The 20,152-nt window shown below is 36.2% G+C and overlaps 2 protein-coding genes across 7 annotated transcripts in view; both read left to right on the top strand.

Moving 5' to 3' along the window:
- Positions 1-5,071, top strand: part of csnk1g1 (casein kinase 1, gamma 1) — a 40,952-nt gene extending 35,881 nt beyond the window's left edge. For all 5 annotated transcript variants that reach the window (XM_034881188.1, XM_034881178.1, XM_034881174.1 and 2 more), the window contains one exon: positions 779-5,071. In XM_034881188.1, the coding sequence (XP_034737079.1) occupies positions 779-833 (55 nt within the window). In that variant the 3' untranslated portion in view covers positions 834-5,071. The remainder of the gene's footprint in view (positions 1-778) is intronic.
- A 6,740-nt stretch (positions 5,072-11,811) lies between these two features.
- Positions 11,812-16,399, top strand: LOC117950465 (40S ribosomal protein S17). Of its 2 annotated transcripts, none has more exons than XM_034881536.1 (5): positions 11,812-12,015; positions 13,205-13,356; positions 15,119-15,224; positions 15,435-15,500; positions 16,277-16,399. In XM_034881536.1, the coding sequence occupies exons 1-5, from the start codon at positions 12,013-12,015 to the stop codon at positions 16,352-16,354; spliced, it is 405 nt and encodes a 134-aa protein (XP_034737427.1). In that variant the 5' UTR covers positions 11,812-12,012; the 3' UTR covers positions 16,355-16,399. The 2 variants fall into 2 exon arrangements, with proteins under 2 accessions (XP_034737427.1, XP_034737438.1); XM_034881547.1 differs by lacking the exon at positions 11,812-12,015 and adding an exon at positions 12,367-12,390.
- The last annotated feature ends 3,753 nt before the right edge of the window (positions 16,400-20,152 follow it).

The following is a 20,152-nucleotide window of genomic DNA, read 5'->3' as shown; positions in this document are numbered from 1 at the left end:
ACCATCGCCCAATTTTGTTAAGTGACAGAGGAGTATAGAATACTGTAGGGCTGCCATGTGAGCAGTTATACTAACTTAAAACTTGATGTCACATCAGTGCAAAAGGAATGTACAAGTACTTTGCTATAAGTAATAACTAAATCATCTTGTATGTACCCCTGTAACATTTGTAAGAAATCAGCAGGGCCTAACAGAATCTGTAAAAAGCAGGTTTTCCACAGATTTACAAAAACATCATAATTCGAACACAAGAAAAAACATGTTTGCCAATCAGATATCACTCTTTTAGCAGCACATTTGGCTTCAGTTTAAAGGTTCCTTAACTCTTGTTGCATGGTGCACCATTATTTGTTATTAATGAATTATTCTAAGAGTACCCAGTCACTGTCCTATGTCTTGATCCCCTGCTTTTTTTCTTGTCTTCGTATGTTCTATCGACCATTTAGGCTCACCCTGTCTTGTGCTTTATGTGCACTGCTCCATTGTTTTGCAGAGGAGAAATATTGCCTTCAGAGTCACAGTTTGTAGTTGAGTCCCCTCTGCCATTTTTTGTTGGAGGTGCAAAACCATGCAAAAAGTTGGTGAATGACAATGCATCCATCTTGTATCCTATAAATCAAATACTTTGCCAGCTGCAGTTCACACTATTAAGATCCCAAAAACATGAATCTGCTCAGATTCGAAAGTTTGATTTGAAATTCAGCATACTTTTTTTTTTTTTGCTTCATTTGAAGCACCCTCATCTATGTATTGGTCTAATGTCTGTCTCTGTCCTCAGGTGCTGCTGTTTCTTCAAGCGAAAACGGAAGAAGAACACGCCGAGACACAAATGATCATCCATCACCGGCCTGAAACGCTCCAAGGTCCGGCTCAGTTGATTGTGATATCAGAAATCAATAAGGTCCCATTCAGAATTAAAGAGGGAGACAACTGAAGTATCTTGATTGAAATGCTCTCTGGAGGGACCCGTTAAAACGGTTTGTAGAGATGTACAAGACACTTGTGTCTTTTGATGGGAGTCCCTTTTCATGTTTTCTTCTTTTTTTTTTTACCTCCTCCAATTTGGAATGTTTTGCAGGCCAGCCGCCCAAATGGAAAACTTTTTGTTGGGATTCTGCAAAGGATACATGTTTTTTGTTTTTCTTTCCTTCCTGAGACACCCAGCATTAACATTTTTCTCTCCTCGTTTTTGACTTTTTCTCTCGTTTGCCTTCTGGAGAAGGAGAAGACAGATCTTCCTGTGGAGTGTTGCCACCTTCAGCCTGTTGCATACTATGATTTCTTTGTTTGACTCACAAAATCATGTTTTCATTTCCCCTCTGTCAAGTCTCAGTTCAAAGTGGTTTGCCCGACACAAAGCCATTTTGGTCTTTCCTGACATGGGACTGAATGTAAACCTGAACACACGGGAAGCCAAGAGTGTAACTGCCTATCTTTGGGCACAAAGAGCATCAGTCTGCCATTTGGCCCCTGCACTTTTTTCCTCCAAAGAGGTCAACCCTGGCACTGGGACCCGGGCCTGAGAGACCAGAAGACCAGAGACACCTCCTCCACTGTGTTCTCTCAGGATGATTTCTGCTCACGCTGCTTGGTTAAAGCACTCCCCTTAACCACGCCGCTGTTAAAACACACTACATTCTCTTTTGACTCACATGCAGTTTTGCTCATGTTGGCTTTGTGATAATGAACAGCAACCTGACACTTGGGGCTGAAAAACTATATGCTATTTATGCTATTTATCTCTTGGTTGCCACCAGTTTTCTTACTAGCTCTAAAACATACACACTGAATGTATGGACAGAAACGTAAATGACTTTGGAGAATTTATATAATCTGTCATGCGCATGGGAAGGAAATTGCAGTTAAGGAGTTAAGGCCAATGTTTAAAAAAAAAAAAAAAAAAAAAAGGGAACAAATTGAGACCCAAACACAGATGAAAGGAAGGGAGGGTCTTACATGTTCTTGATCTTAATAATGTGATGGTTAATAATGGTCTCTACACCAGTAGACACTGGGGAATGTTGCTTTGCAGTGACGAGAGAAACTGGCTTGATGTGCTTTGGAAATTAAACCACAGCCTCTCAACGCTACTGTCCAATGCCTTAACCCCGACCAGTCGACCACCACATCACATCACCAGTTGGATAAAGAAGTTGGCAGCATGATGGTTGTGAGGTTTGCAGTGCAAATTTTGAGGTCACCTGTATAATAAAGCCCAAAATTGTTGACTGTTCCCCAGCTAGGATCAGAGCAGTTATTGAGTTCCCTTGTAACATTGAGGATGTATTCCCAAGAGGAGAGAAATGCCAAATTGAAGGTTTGGTGTAATAATCTGTAAAGGTGTTAAGAAGTCCCTGCCCCTGCGTGTCCAGTTTGAAGGCCCCTGTGCTGCAAAGCAATGTTTTAATTTGGACATCTCTGCTCTCCTCAATGCCTAGAGAGAAAACCCAACGTTGGCGTGAGCGAGGGCGGATAAGTGAGCATGTCTATACCATTTTTTTAGTTTTTTCTTCTTTTTTTTTTAGTGTCATGGAGGACTGCCTTGAAACAATATCCTCGTAATGTCACCTTGCCTATCCTCCGAACAGAGAGTGAATTAACGTACACAGGTGTTTTATTTTTTTATTTTATATCTTGCTAATGTGAATTTTCTGAATGCATTTTTTTGTTTTTCCATTCCAAATTGCCATGGTTGTATGGGGAAAGAGAGGGTAACAAAAAACAAAAGACCATGACTGCACTACATTTGTTGACCCCGGCTTTCCCTGACAAGACCCTGCCTTCTTAATACTGTACTTCAAACGTGCTTATTACTTTAATCGTAGCTGCCTCATTTGCTAGGCCTTCCCTATAGGGTGCAGGGAATACACTTTAAGTTTACTTTCATCCCTACCCACTCCTTTTTTTTGTGCCATGACACCCTCCTCCTTTGCTCTCTGCGCGCGCGCACACACACACACACACACACACACACACACACACACACACACACACACACATCCCAGATGAATCAACTCTCAGCAGAGTGTTACATTTGGTGTTTTGTGGACCTGCTCCATCATCTTTAGAAATACAATGATGTATACTTTCTCAATGAATCCCTATGTAAACCTGCTTGTTGCGTGTATTTACACTGTATAGCTTTTGGTTTATTCTCACCCCTGACATGTCGGTTACTCTGGGGTCTAAGTTATTGTCTTATTGAAAGTACTTGAATATGAAAATCTACGGGACCTTTTTAGTTTGTTTTTATGTTCTTGGTCATTATCACAGTAATTCCACACAGGATTTGAGGGGAATGGTGGGAAAATAGGCTATTTGAATGACAGGTATTCATTTCTTTGAGATGTCTCAGTGCCTCTTGAGTGTGTTTGACAGGTGTGAAACTCACCTGGGGAGTCCTGTGCTAGCAGCTGTAAATGCTCGCATGAGGGTTGAGTTGAGGTTTTCACCCAGAGGAGCTGCCGTTTAGATGTTGGTGGTTTTGCAGGTAAAAATCACTTTTCAGTCTCTGCGAAACATTCACCGTAATGTTTCTGTTGTCAATGAAACCCTTCGTTAACATCTGCTGCCTGTGTTTTTTTTCCCCCCCACAAAGCATTAGCAACGCCCCGGCTGTTTCCTATCAGCTACGTGAGAAATGTTGAAAGTATTTCTGGGTAATGAGATGGATATCCAGACTATATAGCCTTCAACGTTCTCCCTGAATTCCCCGAGTGCCATTCCTGAAACTACTGCTAGCCCATGCCTTTTAACTGTGCCAGGAAAATATGAAGTTGAATGTTTTTTTTGACCATCGCATTCCACCTTGTGTCCTTGACGTTACCACTGTCCTTTTGAAAAATTGCTGAGCAACGTGGCTCAATTCAGTACCAGGAAGTGTTGTTTGAGATATTAAAGATTGTCAGGAAAAATGTTTTATGTGTTGCTTCTGTTGGTTTCTTTCCGTTAATGTTGAAACCAATATCATTTTATCGACCAAGTTGATGATTTCAGAGTTGGATTTGTTGGTCATCTTTGCAAACTCTGCTTCTTCCTTAAACTGGGTCGACTAACTCATTAGCTCCCGACTCAAATGGTAGATATAGATGTATTACTCTAATGTATTTACTTTTGACTATCTGGGCCTCATACAGAGCGATATAGGAGTACTCTGTATGATTTGTATCTGCATGGCTTATCCGGAGACAACAGTGAGTGATCGCTCTCTCTCTCTCTCCAGGGAATTTCTCCCCTGTAGAGCTCATATACTGTTGGGTCAGTGAGACGTTATGGCTTCCAGTCATCATGTAAAACAAAAAACTTTTTCATGTCTTCTCACAGCACATTCCATTTCAGTTCCCATTAGTTCTGATATACTTCACTTCAGTCAGACTTGTGTTTTATGCGTGTAAGTCACGTTCCTGTGTGTAAAAGCTGTGTAAATCAAAGCAAAGGACAGTTAAAGTGTGAATGAATGGCTTCGGTCTTTATGGGTTCTCTGGCACTTTTTCCTTGTTGCTGTTCTGTAGAATTGTCTTGGATTTACTGTATATTTTTCTTTGAGGGAGAGGTTTTAGGGTGGCATTTATTGCAATATCGTGATTATTTGAAAATTGTAAATTGTACAGAGTTCACAATTACACTTTCTTCTTTCTGTTGGGATATAAAATATGTATTCTTTGATTTTTGGTTTCTTAGACTGTGGAAAATCAAATTGTACAGCTCCAAGAGTTTATCCTCCCCTCGGCATTGATAGGTTTTTCTTTTTCAGAGCTATTATTAAGAGAAAGCTTAAAACTGTAAATAAACATTGTGTTGAAATATGAATGTCACTTCAAAAATGTATTTGAATGAGTTAGTCAAGGGCTTCAAGAATGAAGGACCCAAATTTCTTATGGTTTCATATTTTTCATTTACAGAAAGATAAAGGTCCTTTTTATCTGAGATACCTATTTTTTTTTCTCCTTGGATTCATACAATACCATGTGTCACATGAACCTTATAAAATCACTTTTTATTCCCTCCACACCTAAAGGGAAACTCCAGTTTGCACCCTTTTTTATGTAAAATAAATGATCTCTCCACCTTGTGTGAATGTCTTCTTTTTTTTAAAGATATTTTTATTAATTGCATCAGATACTATATTCTGATTTTATTTAAATTGCAACTATACACAGTTGATGAATCCAGCTTGTTCACTCTAATTTCAGTTTAGATTCATATTGTTTTTATGGATGCTCAGTGCCTGTGTCAGGTTTTCAGTCTGCTCTTTGGGACTTTTTATACAATTTCAAAGTAAATGAAAGATCTGATTTTAATTGTTTGAGTTCAGTATTTACACTTAAGAGAGGCAGGTGATGTGGTATGGAGCTAGAACAGTAACAGTAACCTGTGGTATTGAAAATATAATTTGGCATGGATACAAGAAATATTGGCACTGTAAAATGTTGAACTGATATATAAAACACAAACATCAAAAAGTAATGTCAATCCTATTATAGTATTTACCTTTGACGTTTGTATTATGATGGTGCCTTTTTGGTGAGTTTTTTTTTTTTTTTTTAACTCTTTAGATTTTTGTGTCACCGGTTTTCAGTTTCAACTTTCTGTCACTGTTTTGTTGTTGGGAGAAGGGGCCTGAGGGGAGGGACAAATTTACAGGTAATTTACATCCTCACAGATGTGTTAAAACCGCATATCTGCTATATCTTCCTCAAGTTCACCTTTCAAGTAAGTCTGTATATCTCTGCCTTTTTCACATAGAAGCAGGCTGGTTAACTTTTAATGTAGGCCTTGCTGTTAGCAGAGGTTAGTACTGTTCTCGTAATTCAGCATACGTCAGCTAACTTGTGGCTAATTGTAGCTAAATCTCGATGTCAATTTATCTTTTATAATCAAGTAATTATAATAGCAGTAAATCTGGGAAAACACAGTTAAGGCAGTTTGTCAGTGAACACTTTCTGCATGTTAGTGAGTGTGATTTGCCTAAAATCCTGTCAGTCAGCAGCTATACTTGTGATTGGAGGAGAGTTATGGGGGAGGGCCGTTAAGGTTCCATTACAGTGTTAGCAGCGGAGAGCGTGGAGCCTTAATTTTCTTACTCTTGAGAAAGGAAAAGAATCCTAGAGAGTGTACTAGATATCAGCCTCTGAGCCTGTTTAACGCCGACATAAAAATCTTTGCAAATCTCCTAATCCGTCGTTTGGGGTCTTATGTGACAAAATCAGCGGACACTGACCAAACAGGATTCATAAAAATGAGACTGGCAGCAGATAATGTTAGACGCCTTCTCCACATTGTTGATGCGGCAGAAGACAGTAAGATCCCAATGTCACGTCTTTCTCTTGACACAATGAAAACCTTTCATACCAGTGAAAAAACTGACCAAAGCTTTTTATTCTAATCCCTCAGCCTGAGTCTTAGCCGGATGCACCTCCTTCTCTTTATTTCCAGTTTCTAGAGCCTCCTGCCAAGGTTGCCCCTTGAGTCCTGCATTATTTAGCATTTCTCTAGAGCCGCTGGCTCAAGCCATTCGCCAATCGATTATGGTTTCACCAATATCCATTTGTAGTACACAGCATCATCTCTCATTATTTGCGGACAATGTTTTTTTTATTTTTAAAAAGAGAACCCCTCTCAGTCTCTTCCTCCCCTATCATTTTAGGGCTTTAAAATGAACTGGACAAAGTCTACAGTGCTTCATTTAAATGATTCTACCCGCAACTCAACCATCTCTGCTGACATCCCCATTGATAAGCAGTTTAAATTTTTAGGCATTAAGGCCCTCTCCTGCTTAAACCAGATTATTGAACATAACTATTCTGTTGCTCTCCACAGCGTTTTGAAAGACACGGAGAAGTGGATGGATCTCCCCATGTCGATTCAAGCTTGTATCTCAGTGATGAGAATTAATGTTTTACCCAGGGTCAATTTTGTGAGCTCTATGCTACCTCTCTCCTCTCCTGCTGGCTAGTGGCGTAAATTGCAATCAGCGATATCTAAATGCAGGTGGCCGCGACTTAAGAGGATAAAAGAAGATGGCGGCCCTACAGTTCCCAACTTTAAACATTATTTCTGGTCTATTGTCTTGAGACCCCTCCTTATTTGGTTTAATCCAGGTACATCTGTTTGTAGCGTACCTTAGAAAGTGCTATGACAGAGCCTTGGTCACTCCAAGGCTTGGAGATTAGCTGAAACACACTGCCATATAGCCTGTAACTAGTGCACTTTTTTCAAATCATTAATCAAAAGTACAGCCCTCCTGATTGGTGGGAGGTCAAAGCAAAACAGTGGGAACAAAGGGGAGTTCATTATCTAAAAGACATTTTTAGCAAGGTTTGCTTGTTATCCTTCTATTATATCGATTTACAAAATGCATTCAGTCTTCCACGTTCCTCTTTTTTATTTGACCAACAGTTAAGGTTGGCACTCAAGACACACGGTGTCCCTTGGCAGAGGGCTCTACCTATCCATACCAGTTGGAAGTTATCTACTGTGCAGCCTAAAAACTGTTGAATGTTTTCCAGGCTTTATCAGTTCTTGGTGTTAACCGGGCCACACTGCCCTTCCTATTGAGAGGATCAGGGCATGTGATTGCCCAGGACTGATTGTTGATCTTGACTGGGTATGATGTATGGTCTAACATTCCAGAATCTCGCAATCCAGACCATCAGCAGATTCCCTACAATTTCATTCAGAGGACATGTCTCACCCCTGTGAAAATGCACCACATGAAAAATATTAGCCGCCCTTTATGCACTTTCTGCCCAATTAAAGCTCAAGGTACATATCTGCACATGTTCTGGGAGTGCTCTCCTGTTGGTCAGTTCTAGAACAGTATTGCATCCAAAATTTCCGCAGTGATTAATGTTACTGTACTCGTTACTGTAAATGTTTTGATTTAGAATGACTTGTTAGCCTTCCAGCTGTTTGAAGCTAAAAACAGTGCTGTGTTTTCCTTAAAGTCCATGTTGTAACTTTGTGCTGTAGCCATTTCTTTTGTTTGCGTATGTGACTGATTCTTTGTCCGTGTTTGTCTGTTTGTGTGTTTCTGTTTCTGCACGTGTTTTGTCTCCCTCCCTCCTGTTTTTCTCTTTGCGTTTTTGTGGCCCTGTGTGTTGTTTGTGAATGTTTTCCAAATATAAAAAATAAAAATGAAAAAGTTAAAACAAAAAATAGTTCATATAGTATAGAATAGTAGTAATGGCATATAGAATTTTTTTTTACGATCGCTATCATCATTTCTTCAACTTTCCTAAACTCTTAACACACCAACACACCTACAACAAACAATTGACAAAACAGTTAATTTCATGTTCAAAACCATACATTGTAAACTCCAACACTAATTTTTAAAATACAATGATACACTAACGCAACATACTAAGTCTACCAAAACACTGCAAACATGTCTCAAAATTCTTCCAAAACACTAACACGAGTTCTCTCCCAACAGGAACATTTAGTCAGTCATAGCCCAGTGTCATAAAAACACTAATATCCTTACCCAATAGGCACCATATTATTGATCCTAGGTTGTTTTTTACACTGCAGTTTCATCTCTACATTTTTGTTTGTTGAATTTAGTAAATGCTGCAATTTGTTTCATTTGCTGCAGAAATTTAAAAAACAAATACGAATGAGCCATCTCAGAGTAGCTTTGCAGAATGTATGGTTTATAAAAAAAGTAAACGAGACTGAATTGAAAAAGCTTAAGTTAGGGCTGGCTCAGGAAAGTCCTGAACCATCCGTTAGTTACGCCGCTATAGACCTAGACTGCTAGGGGACTTCCCATAATGCACTGAGCACCTCTAAAAATGAATTGAATTGAATATAGTTAGGGAGTGAGGAGTCACAGGTTCTGCCTAACCCGGCCCACCTGCTTCTTGTCATATTTATCAGATTTATCTATCATATAATCCATAATATATGTTAAAACTACAGGAAGGCAGGGCACACAGCCCAATACGTTTGGGAAGAGTTCTAGCCTGACCAGGCTCCTCTCTTTACCCTGTCTCTCTTAGTTATGCTGTACTAGTTTTAGACAGCTGGGGGACTTACTTCAACACACTGAGCTTTTCTCTCTTCTATCTTTCTATCTTTCCATTTGTGTGCATCCATGTCCCAGAAATGCTTGTCACTAACCTAGCTCTGGGGAGTCATTCCCCAGAGTCCTTATGTTCTTTTTCCCCCCAGCATGTTCCCTCTGATCAGGGAGGCTCCAAAATCTGCTACCATGATTTTTGCTGTCGCCGTGGTCCTGCTACATGTCCTGCTGTGCCCTGTTACATCCTGGCGCGATCTGAGGTGCCCAGCTAACTCCTGCTGTGCCTTTTAATGCCGCACAGTGCCCTGTTATGCCAAAAACTACTACAAAGAACTATTACAAACTACTATTTTTTTGGACTGTTATTACCACTCTTCATTCCAACCTGAACCGGCCCGCCAGACACCGCCTACCAAGAGCCTGGGTCTGTCCGAGGTTTGTTCCCAAAGGGAAGTTTTTCCTCGTTGCTTGCTCTGGAGGAAACTACTAGAACTGTTGGGTCCTTGTAAATTCAGGAGTGTGGTCTAGCCCTTCTCTATCTGTGAAGTGTCTTGAGATAACTCTTGTTATGAATTGATACTATAAATAAAATTGAATTGAATTGTTGGGGTACTCTTCTTCCTCTCCCTCGTGCGGGCACCTCTTTGGCTGTATGTAGACTGTAACATATCAGAACCAGCTTTGTCCAGGTTTGTGTAAACAAACAATTAATTTGACTTCAGTTACAGTAATCTTTGCTTTCAAAGTACAACACTCGCTTAACAACATATAAAGAGAAATAATTAAAAAAACGCAAACCAGGAAAAATCTAATTGAAAAGTCACAGCACACACTCCCGATCATTACACACGTTTCAAGGTGTTTTGTGTGTGTGTGTTGGCAACGCTCCGGGACTAGTAGTTGGACAAAAATCTGGCGGAATAATAATAAAAAGTTTGTGTGAAAAGTAACAGTAAATGTGTTAATTGACAGACAGATTTTATGCTAACTTTGTTGAGTTTTAAAATGTTTGTGTTTCAAAAATTGTCATAGCAATCGTAAAAAAACTAATTGCAATCCAATATGAGTTTCTCACAGTTGATGGTGCCTCTAAATGAATGCAATGTTCCCTTGTCACAGGTTACAGTATGTCAGTGAGTTGTGATATTTTTTTTGTTATTTCAATATTTTTTTTGAGGCTTGATGAAGTCTAACTATCCAGCCTTTCACAGTAAAAAAAATCAACTAAGTTTAAAGAAAAGTTAGACAACGTAGACAGCTGACCTACAGGTTGAAAACTGCTGATGCAAGTAAATAAAAATAGATATTTGGGATCAAAATATACAACATATTTTCACTAAGACTTGTTTCCAAAAGCATCTCAAAGCTGAAATGATCTTAGTCCCATGGAACTGCATTTCCCCATTTAAAAAAAAATCAATTCAATTGTCAAAAATAAATAATTTGTCATTTTTAAATTCTTGCAAAATTGCAGGTTGTCTAGAGATACTTTACACACAGGAGTGTGGTCACGTTTTTCAGAGGTGGTTAGTGAGTAACTAGGATTTGATTTAATGCATTGTATACGATTGGCTGCTCGTCTTCTTGGGGTCCACAAAAAACGTTCCACTACATGTTGCATGTCAAGGGTAATAAATATATTGTACATTTCCTACAGCACTTACTGTTTTTAACAGTTGTACTTAATAGTTTCTTTGTAGAATAAGACAGAAATTCATTATTATACATTGTCTTAAAATATAAATTCTCGGCTTCACTAGTAATTACTGACAAAAATATTTTTTTAACTTAAAAACATGTCAATATGAAAACATAAATATGTAAAGCAATTAATACACAACAAGTTTGATAATTGAATACATTTTATTGCAACTTGTTTACATAAGATCCGCTGAGCATTTATTGATCCCCAGAGAGGAAATTCAGGTGTTGCAGTGGCATCTGGACAGAAAAATAAGTTTGGATTCATAGGGAAAAGCAAAACATAATAATAGAAGTTTATCATATAAAAATAGAAAGTGTATAAGAGCAATTAATCAAAATTACAAGGTAACACATGAATGGGCAGTGTTGTACTCAAACTTTGTTCAATACTGCTTCAAGCAAATTGACACAGTGGTGTTGTTAGTAGCAGCAAAGTCAGCATATAAGCAGGCACACATACTGTATTTGTATGTACAATCTATAACAGCAGAATATGATGAAATAGTTATACTTTCAAAGTTATAACTTAATAGTTATACTATACCTGCGGCGTAAGAAGGACAGGTTCCGCAGGTCGTTTGTCCCGGCCGTTGTCAGACTCTGCACTACCTGATAATGTTGTAGTTTTCAATTACTCCACACACTCTGTATATCTTTATTATCGGTATTTCTTTTCTCATTATTAAAAGTATTTACTTGTTTAATATTATGTGTGATAACAGTTCAATATCATTTATATTATGGTCACTTACTTTCCCTATATTATTTAGTTACATATTCAATTTAATTTCACTTACTTACACTGCAATATTATTTTTTGTACAATGGCAACTGCACTTTACAGTACCTTTTATTTAATGCCACTTTGCATTCTTTTTAACACCTTTTGCTCATTTTCTGCTGTTTGCCTGTTGTTTGTGTGTTTACTTGTTTGTTTTTTGCTTTTTACTGTAGGAAACTGCTGCAGCTGTAACAAGGAATGGATCAAGTAACATCTAATGTAATCTCACTTAATGTTATTAAATGATAGTGTATACAAAATTATTTATGGAGGAATTTTGCTCGGTGATTTCTTCTTTTACTTACAGTTGTAGAGGGTGTAAGAACTTGATCCACCAGTGATGAAGTGTGTAGGGACGGTTGTCTTTCTTCATGTGCACCTTTCACCTCCCGCCGCTAGTCGTCGCTGCTGGCCGCGGTGGCGATGTGTGACAGCGAGTCGAAACCATAAACTTCCTGTATGAACAGCCGGTGTCTCTTTTCTACCGGTCCGAGTCAACATGGTGGGTAACACAGAGAACGCTTCACCTCACCAGCCCTCACAATCTTTTTCAATCCTTATCGTCTGTCCGTCCATCAAGCGGTTACAAGCATCACTCTGCACCCAAACGGCACAACGTTTATAAACGCCGGAATATATGGCACCTTAGTGGCGTTGAATATATGTAAACACGGGCTAAAATGTACGCAGGTAACTGCCAACCCAACGGTCAGAAACATAACAAGAATATCACCTGTACAACACTCTTTACATGAAGTTTCGGCCTGTGTATGTCATTCTCTGCTTTTAAAATCTCACCTGACTGTTGCTGTTGCTTACGAAGCAAAGCATTACCCAACGGTCAGTGTAACCGTCGTTAGGGGACTAAAGTGTCATGATAGTAAGGGTAGCTAAACGTTACAATTTTCAAATTATTTCAGGCTTTATTACTGTAGCGGGTAAGTATACTTTCAAAACTAATTTCCTGAAATCATAATGGCTGTTTGACTCAACATTTTATTTTAGAAATTGTGTGTAAGACTTGGTGGTCAGTACAACCTGAAGCGCAAGGGCAGGGTACACTAAGTGTGCCTTTTTATTTTCTAATATTTAGTGATTAAATTGCTCTTTATATGCATGTTACTTGGCCTTTAAACGCATTTGGAGGACACTTGCAGGGACCCTTAGTACCAAGACTACAGTAAGCGAGATGCCCTCTGCAGTACGATTAACTTCAGTACATTGACTTGTGAGAAAGTTAATAGATTTGGGAAAAATGCACCGCTTTCATTTTAGTCATTTTGCTTTAGATAGTAGTTATTGGCAAATTAGACTTTGGTAGTCTGCCAAAGATGTAGTGACAGTTGTGTTTTGACACTACAAAACCATTGATTAATAAGGTGTTGCCAGAGACTGTGTAGAGGATCTTTGGTATGGCTAAATGCGTTCTAAAATACCATTCCAGCTGAAAATATTCCAAGTTTGACCAATAATGTGCAGTCCAGTGCAACAAACATCAACTAGACAACTACACATGTGACCTTCCTCCACATAATATATTCTTCTAGAGTATTTGGTGTTACTGTATTTCTCGTGCCTACATCCAGACCTTTGAATCCGCCCACTTCACAAATTGACAATTCCGTCTGGTATCAGGCAAATATTTCACAGTTGTATGAACACTGAAGCATCTCTGTTTGGTTTCTCTTTAGGGGCGAGTCAGGACCAAGACAGTCAAGAAGGCCGCCAGGGTCATCATTGAGAAGTACTACACGCGCCTGGGGAGTGACTTCCACACCAACAAGCGGGTGTGCGAAGAGATCGCCATCATCCCCAGCAAGCCTCTGCGCAACAAAATTGCAGGGTAACTTGGTTCCATTTAAACTCTGTGTGGTTAATTTTGGAGTTTGCACACTGCAGAAACATGAACTCCTGCTAGCTGGTGTTCCATCAGTTGTATCGGAAACACTATATAATAATCCTCATAAATAAATGGTAAAGTTATGGTTGAGTCAATTGTCTTTTCACTGTCTGTGAAATGATGTTATAATTGATTTTATTTGAATCATTAGTGTAATATAAAATAATTAGTTGATACCTTTAGATGAATAGTTAATACTTTGTCAATGGTTAATAATTGTTTTTATAAACCATCTATCAACATTATGGCCACTAGTTGCCACTAATGCTTATAATAGTAAGTGAATGAGTGTTTATAAGCATCATAAAACATTTATTTGGCCCCATTAGATCCTTTTATAGTAATCAAATAAAGAGAGGATTGTTGTTTATTTGCAAACTGTTATTTGGGAGATGTTAAAGTATCTAGTAATAATCAAGGGATTATAATCAGTTGCAAAAAGGCCTGCACAATTGTCGTTATAAAATTGCGATCTTGATTCTACCTGTACACAATACATTTTTTTTTTAACTTTAATTATTGAATTTTATGAGCCGACTGCATAACAAACACTACTGCTTTCTTCTGTGAGTTTTAAACATAGACTGTAAAAAATAAGTTTTAAACTGCTCCCAAGCGCTGCAGTGCTCTTGGTTCTCTTCATTGAAGCCTCTATGTTTGCAGGCTTGTGGTGATGCACGGTGGGGGGGATTGATAGAGCATAGTATTGCAATATTTTCAGTGGTAATACTGTATCGATACACAGGCGCCAAGTATCGATCTTTTATTATATACTTTATGTGTGGGTCAGTTTGTCTGCTTGACAATCCCATTTTGCAACAATAAAATTGAAGTGATATGAACAAACAGAGAAATATATCTTTTCAGATAAAACAGCTGTTGATAAAGTTTCCTTTTGGAGACATCATTTGAAATTGGGAGTAATCTATGATAAAATAATAACATTGCAATATATTGCAGAATATTGCCATATGTTTAAAATCGCAATTGTGAGGCCTCTGGTGATTCCCAGCCCTAATGCGCAATTTTTGGGCCTTTTTCCCTTTATTTTAGTGACGGTGGATAGATATGAAAGGGGTCAATTCTAAGTTAAAAAATCGTTATTCATATTTACGCCCTAATTGTGCAGGCCTAGTTACAACTTTATGATAGCCATCCAAATAATGTCTATTGGTTTATAAGCATTGAGAACATTGTTTGTGTTCACAAAGTTTACTAAAAAGAAAATGCTGAATAAATTTGGTTGGTTGTTGTGATTTACTAAAAGAAAGTTTTCCTATCTTATTCATTGTTTCAGGGAACGTAAGTCACAATATTTATCGATTATATGTAAATTATTATGTATAATGAACTTGAGAGCTATTGCACAATAAACATGAACTAAGTTTATTAAAAATTCCCTAGTATTTTTGATATTGCAGATTTTATGAATTGTTAGAAGATTCCAAGTAATGTGTTAAAATTGCTAATAAACTAAGTGATCGGTTTATATGTGACCTTTCGATTTAATTTAATTTATAGTATCAAATCATAACCGTCATCTCAAGACACTTTACAGATATAGTAGGTCTAGACCACTCTATAATGTACAAAGACATTACAATTCCAGTAATTCATAAAGTAAACTCTAAATGATCAATTAGTGTCTTTTGTTGTTGACGTGTTACTTATACTGGTGATTATCTTGTGCCCCTGTCTCTCTCAGGTATGTCACACACCTGATGAAGCGCATTCAGTGCGGCCCAGTCAGAGGAATCTCCATCAAGCTGCAGGAGGAGGAGAGAGAGAGGAGGGACAACTACGTCCCCGAGGTCCGCTCAGTGTTGTCTTTCTTGTTTGACTGTTTCATGAGACATTAAATACATCACACACATCTTGCCGTTTTTATCAGCTTGGTAACGAATGGTGTAACCGACAGCGAGAACCCAACACCTTTTTAATTTAAAAACCGTTTAATTGCACTTGTTAGAAAAGACTCAATTCGACAGCTAAAATGTTTGTTTTTAATCTCGTCTTTTCAGATTTCTGCATTGGACCAGGAACTCATCGAGGTGGATCCAGACACAAAAGAAATGCTCAAAATGCTGGTAAGTGTAAAACACATGTATTTTGCTGCTTTAATTAGTAAAAGATAATTTTTCAGTTTTTTGTTATGGACCCTGAAGATTCTCGGTACATGGCAGGCATTCTGACTTCTAAAACAAATTAATTTATTTTGCACATTCACATATTACATTCAGATAAAATATAACAGGTGTATGGCACAGGGAATTCCATGTGTAACTTATGACATTAATGATGGATGTTTTATGTTGTTTATTGATCCAGTTTCCACAGTGCCAACCACACACAATGGCAATAACAATGCAGACAGTAATGTTACGAGGTTCTGCTGGGTGTCAAAACGTCCCAGTCCGAATAGCTTATGACACGACTCCAGTTACATACAGGTTAAGTTGCTCACCCTCTCTGAGAGCAGAGCAGTACCTATTCTCATTTAAAAAGATATGAATTAAAGTGACTATATCTAACTTTCAGTTTGTGTTGATTCTAGCGGCCGCTTTAGACAAGTGTTTTTACCACACCTGCTGTCGTGAAGGTCTTTTCTTCTTTCTACAGAGTTAGCATTACAGGGAGGTCATACAGTCGAGATGAATCTTTTGTTCAGACAGAAAATCATTCATTTAAAGTTGGAAAAATAATTCCTATCCTATAACATTTGGGTATTTTATTTTACACACTACACAAATAAAACCCTACAACCTATTAAATCCTTGTAAAGTGTTACAAAAAATAAATAACCATGTGATGACTATTGTTCTTGTTTATTTACCTGAATGATTTTTTGTTCTTCCTCTTGTAGGATTTCAGTGGCCTATCCAACCTTCAAGTCACTCAGCCTGCTATCGGAATGAACTTCAAAACACCACGAGGACTGTGAAATCATGTGTAATAATCCTCCTAATAAAGAGACATCATTGTTAATCAGAATTGTTATTTTTCTTTACTTTTTACCCAGGAAGTGAATTTATTTTTTCCTAAGGGATACATTCCATATGTTCCATGAGCATTTGACAAAGTGGCGTCAACCAGCCTTGCATCATGAAGTCCACTAAATGTTCTTAACCCTCCGTTGTCCTGGGCTCAAATTTGCCTCTACATCAGAAATTTGGACTTCTTTCATCCAAATATTACATGGATGGTGTATGTGTATATAAAACACATTATAACACTTCCTGTAAGTTAAAAAAAGTTCACTACTTTATTACATTTTGGGTGTTTTATTTCCTCAAAAAAAAGCATTGACAAAGGACAATTTCATATAAATGAGGTCTCTTGACCATGAATTTGAAAAAGAAAATAGTGTTTGTGATGTGTACGGTATACTGATGGTATTGTTGCAAAAATGAAGAAAACGGAATAAAGTTTCAAAAACTGTCAAAAGCATCAATTAACAGTTCATTTTGAGTTTCGAGCTGGGAGGACAACACAAGGGTTAAGCACGTTGACATTGTTCATGTAATTACTCATACTGCCAGAAGGGGAAGACAATAGTTCCACACTCCAGCTTCCAATATCAAAATTAAATAAAATTGCTTTCAAATATAACGGTTTATTTGTTGTTTACAATCACTGTCCCATCTTCCCTGGTTTCTAAAAGTAAACAGAACGTATGGCTATAATGGAAAAAAATTAATTGCATCATTGTTTACAGACTGGCATTTAGGCACAAAGTAGAAGAGCTTTGAAAAGGAAACTATGGAGCAGTGTTAAGCTAATCATTTCTGAAAAACATTTAGAAAAGGAAATCTATTTATTTTTGTCTTTAATTGTACATGGTTTAACTGTATTTGCTTTGCCTGTGATTGTGATTGCAGAGCACTTGTCATTTAATTGTGCATTAATAAAAACTACATAATTTCTGCAAATAAATAAAAACGTAATCCCTGTCTGATATTTTTACATTATAGGTCCATATACGTTGTTTTTTCTGCCTGCATTGCAAGGTATACATAGGGTTCCTGAAGTTAGGTTCAAGACCCTTTACATACAGTTTAAAACCTCATCTCATTTTAGACTACTTTTACATGTGGCCGGCTATTTTCATAAACTGACATTTCAACCTCTCTGTTTTCAAAAATAAAGTGCAAAGCTGTCAGTTTTCAGAAAGTGTAAATAAAGTTGTGTTCAAAATAGTAGCAGTCCAACATCACTAACCTCGTAAATCATATTTTTTTGGTAGAAGTGATATTTCTAAATTTCTAATGTTGTAGAGTCATAGAAAACTAACAGACCCAACAGTCATGACATGCCTGTTGCAAAAGGTACAGTATAGTATGTTGAAAAAATACTATACATAGTCAGAATATAGTATGTTGAAAAAAATCATGAAAAAAGTCATAGTATAGTATGTCTAATAAATCATAAAAAGTCATAGTACAAGTCAGAAACAAGTTATAGCGTAGTATGTCGAAAAAACAGAAAATTCATAATACAGTGTGTAGAAAAAAATCATGAAAAAAGTCATAGTATAGTATGTCTAATAAATCATAAAAAGTCATAGTACAAGTCAGAAACAAGTTATAGAGTAGTATGTCGAAAAAACAGAAAATTCATAATACAGTGTGTAGAAAACAGTCATGGAATAGTACGTCGAAAAGTTGTATGTTTGACATACTTTAGTATGAATTGTTATGAATTATATTCAACATACTATACTATGACTTTTTATAACTTTTTCAACATTATATTTTATGACTTTTTTAACATACTATACTATGACTTTTTGACATACTTTTTTATTATTTTATTCAACATACTATGACTTTTTTCATACTATAAGATTACTTTTTTAACATTCTATAACATGACTTTTTTAAACATTTTAGACTAGGACTTTTCAGACATACTGTACTATGACTTTTTTCATGATTTACCAACATACTATACTACGAGTTTTTGATACTATTTAATGATTTTTTTATGATTTGGTTTTCCCTACCATAATATGACTTTTTGACTTTTTTCAACTACCAGAAGATGACTTTTTTGATATAATATACTATGATTTCTTAACATACTATACTATGGCTTTTTAACATGCGATACTCTGACTTTTTTCAACATAGACTATGACTTTATTTTAACATACTATAAACTATGACTTATGATATTTTTCAATGTACTATACTATGACTTTTTTACATACTATGCTGTGACTTATTTTATGATTTTGTTTCGAATAATATAAGATGACGTTTTTTTGAAAACGTTTTTTGAAATACTATGACTTTATTCATATTATACTATGACTTCATCATTTTTTCAACTATGACTTCTTGAGTTTTTTTTTACTACTATGAGATGACGTGTTTGACATAGTATCCTATGACTTTTAAACATACTATTCTATGATTTTGCGATACTATACTAGGACTTTTTGTGATATTTTTCGACATACTATACTTTGAATTTTTTACATACTATACTATGCTTTCATTCCATACTATGACAAATATTTTGACACAACACACTATGACTTTTTTTAACATACAATACTATGACTTTTTAGGACTTTTTTGTGATATTTTCTGACATGCTACGCAATGCCTTTTTTTTACATACTATATTATGACTTCAAAACATACCGTGTTGTGACTTTTTTGACATAGTATAATATGACTTTTGGACTTTTTCAACAACCAAATGATGACTTTTTTGACATAATGTACTATGATTTTGAACATACTATACCATGGCTTTTTAACATGCTATACAAAGACTTTTTTCAACATGCTGTACAAAGACTTTTTAGACATACGTTACGACGTCATGATTTGGTTTTACCTACTATACTATGACTTTTTTTAAATACTACACTATGACATTTTTACACACTATACTATGATTTCATAACATAACATACTATGATTTTTTTATTGTACTATGCTATGACTTTTTTCACCATAACATACTCTGACTTTTTATGATCTTTTTTAGCATACTATGACTTCTTTTTTTAAAACTTTTGTTGACTTGCTATACTATGAGCTTTTATGATCTTTTTCAACATACTATGACTTTTTTTTTAACCTTTTTTGAGATACTATACTATGAATTTTTAACATACTATACTATGACTTTTTATGATTTTTTCATCATACTATAATATGACTTTTTGACTTTTTTTGACTACTAGATGATGACTTTTTTTACATAATATACTATGATTTTTTTTAAATGTACTATGGCTTTTTAACATGCCTATGACTTTGTTGAACATTCTAGACTAACTTTTTAGACATACCATCCTATTACTTTTTTAGACATACTATACTATGACTTTTTTACATTCTACACTATGATTTCATAACATACCATATTATGATTTTTTTGACATACTATAATATAACTTTTTAACAAACTATATTATGATTTTTTAAGATTTGTTTGACATAATATACTATGACTTTTTAACATGCTATGATTTTTTTCATCATACTATACTATGAAGTTTTATAATCTTTTCAACATAATATGATTTATTTTAACCTTTTTTGACTTTTTACTTCTTTTTTTAAATATGACATTCTAAACTATGAATTTTTAACATACCATACTATGACTTTTTATGATTTTTTTCTTCATACTTTGCTATGACTTTTTTTAACATACTATGACTTTTGTTGACATTTTATGACTTTTTACTTTTTTCAACTGAGATGACATTTTTAACAAT

Source organism: Etheostoma cragini, chromosome 1, assembly GCF_013103735.1.
Source record: "Etheostoma cragini isolate CJK2018 chromosome 1, CSU_Ecrag_1.0, whole genome shotgun sequence".
Lineage (NCBI taxonomy): Eukaryota > Metazoa > Chordata > Actinopteri > Perciformes > Percidae > Etheostoma > Etheostoma cragini.
The sequence above is the reverse complement of the archived record's forward strand: the minus strand, read 5'-3'. Positions and strand labels throughout refer to the sequence as shown.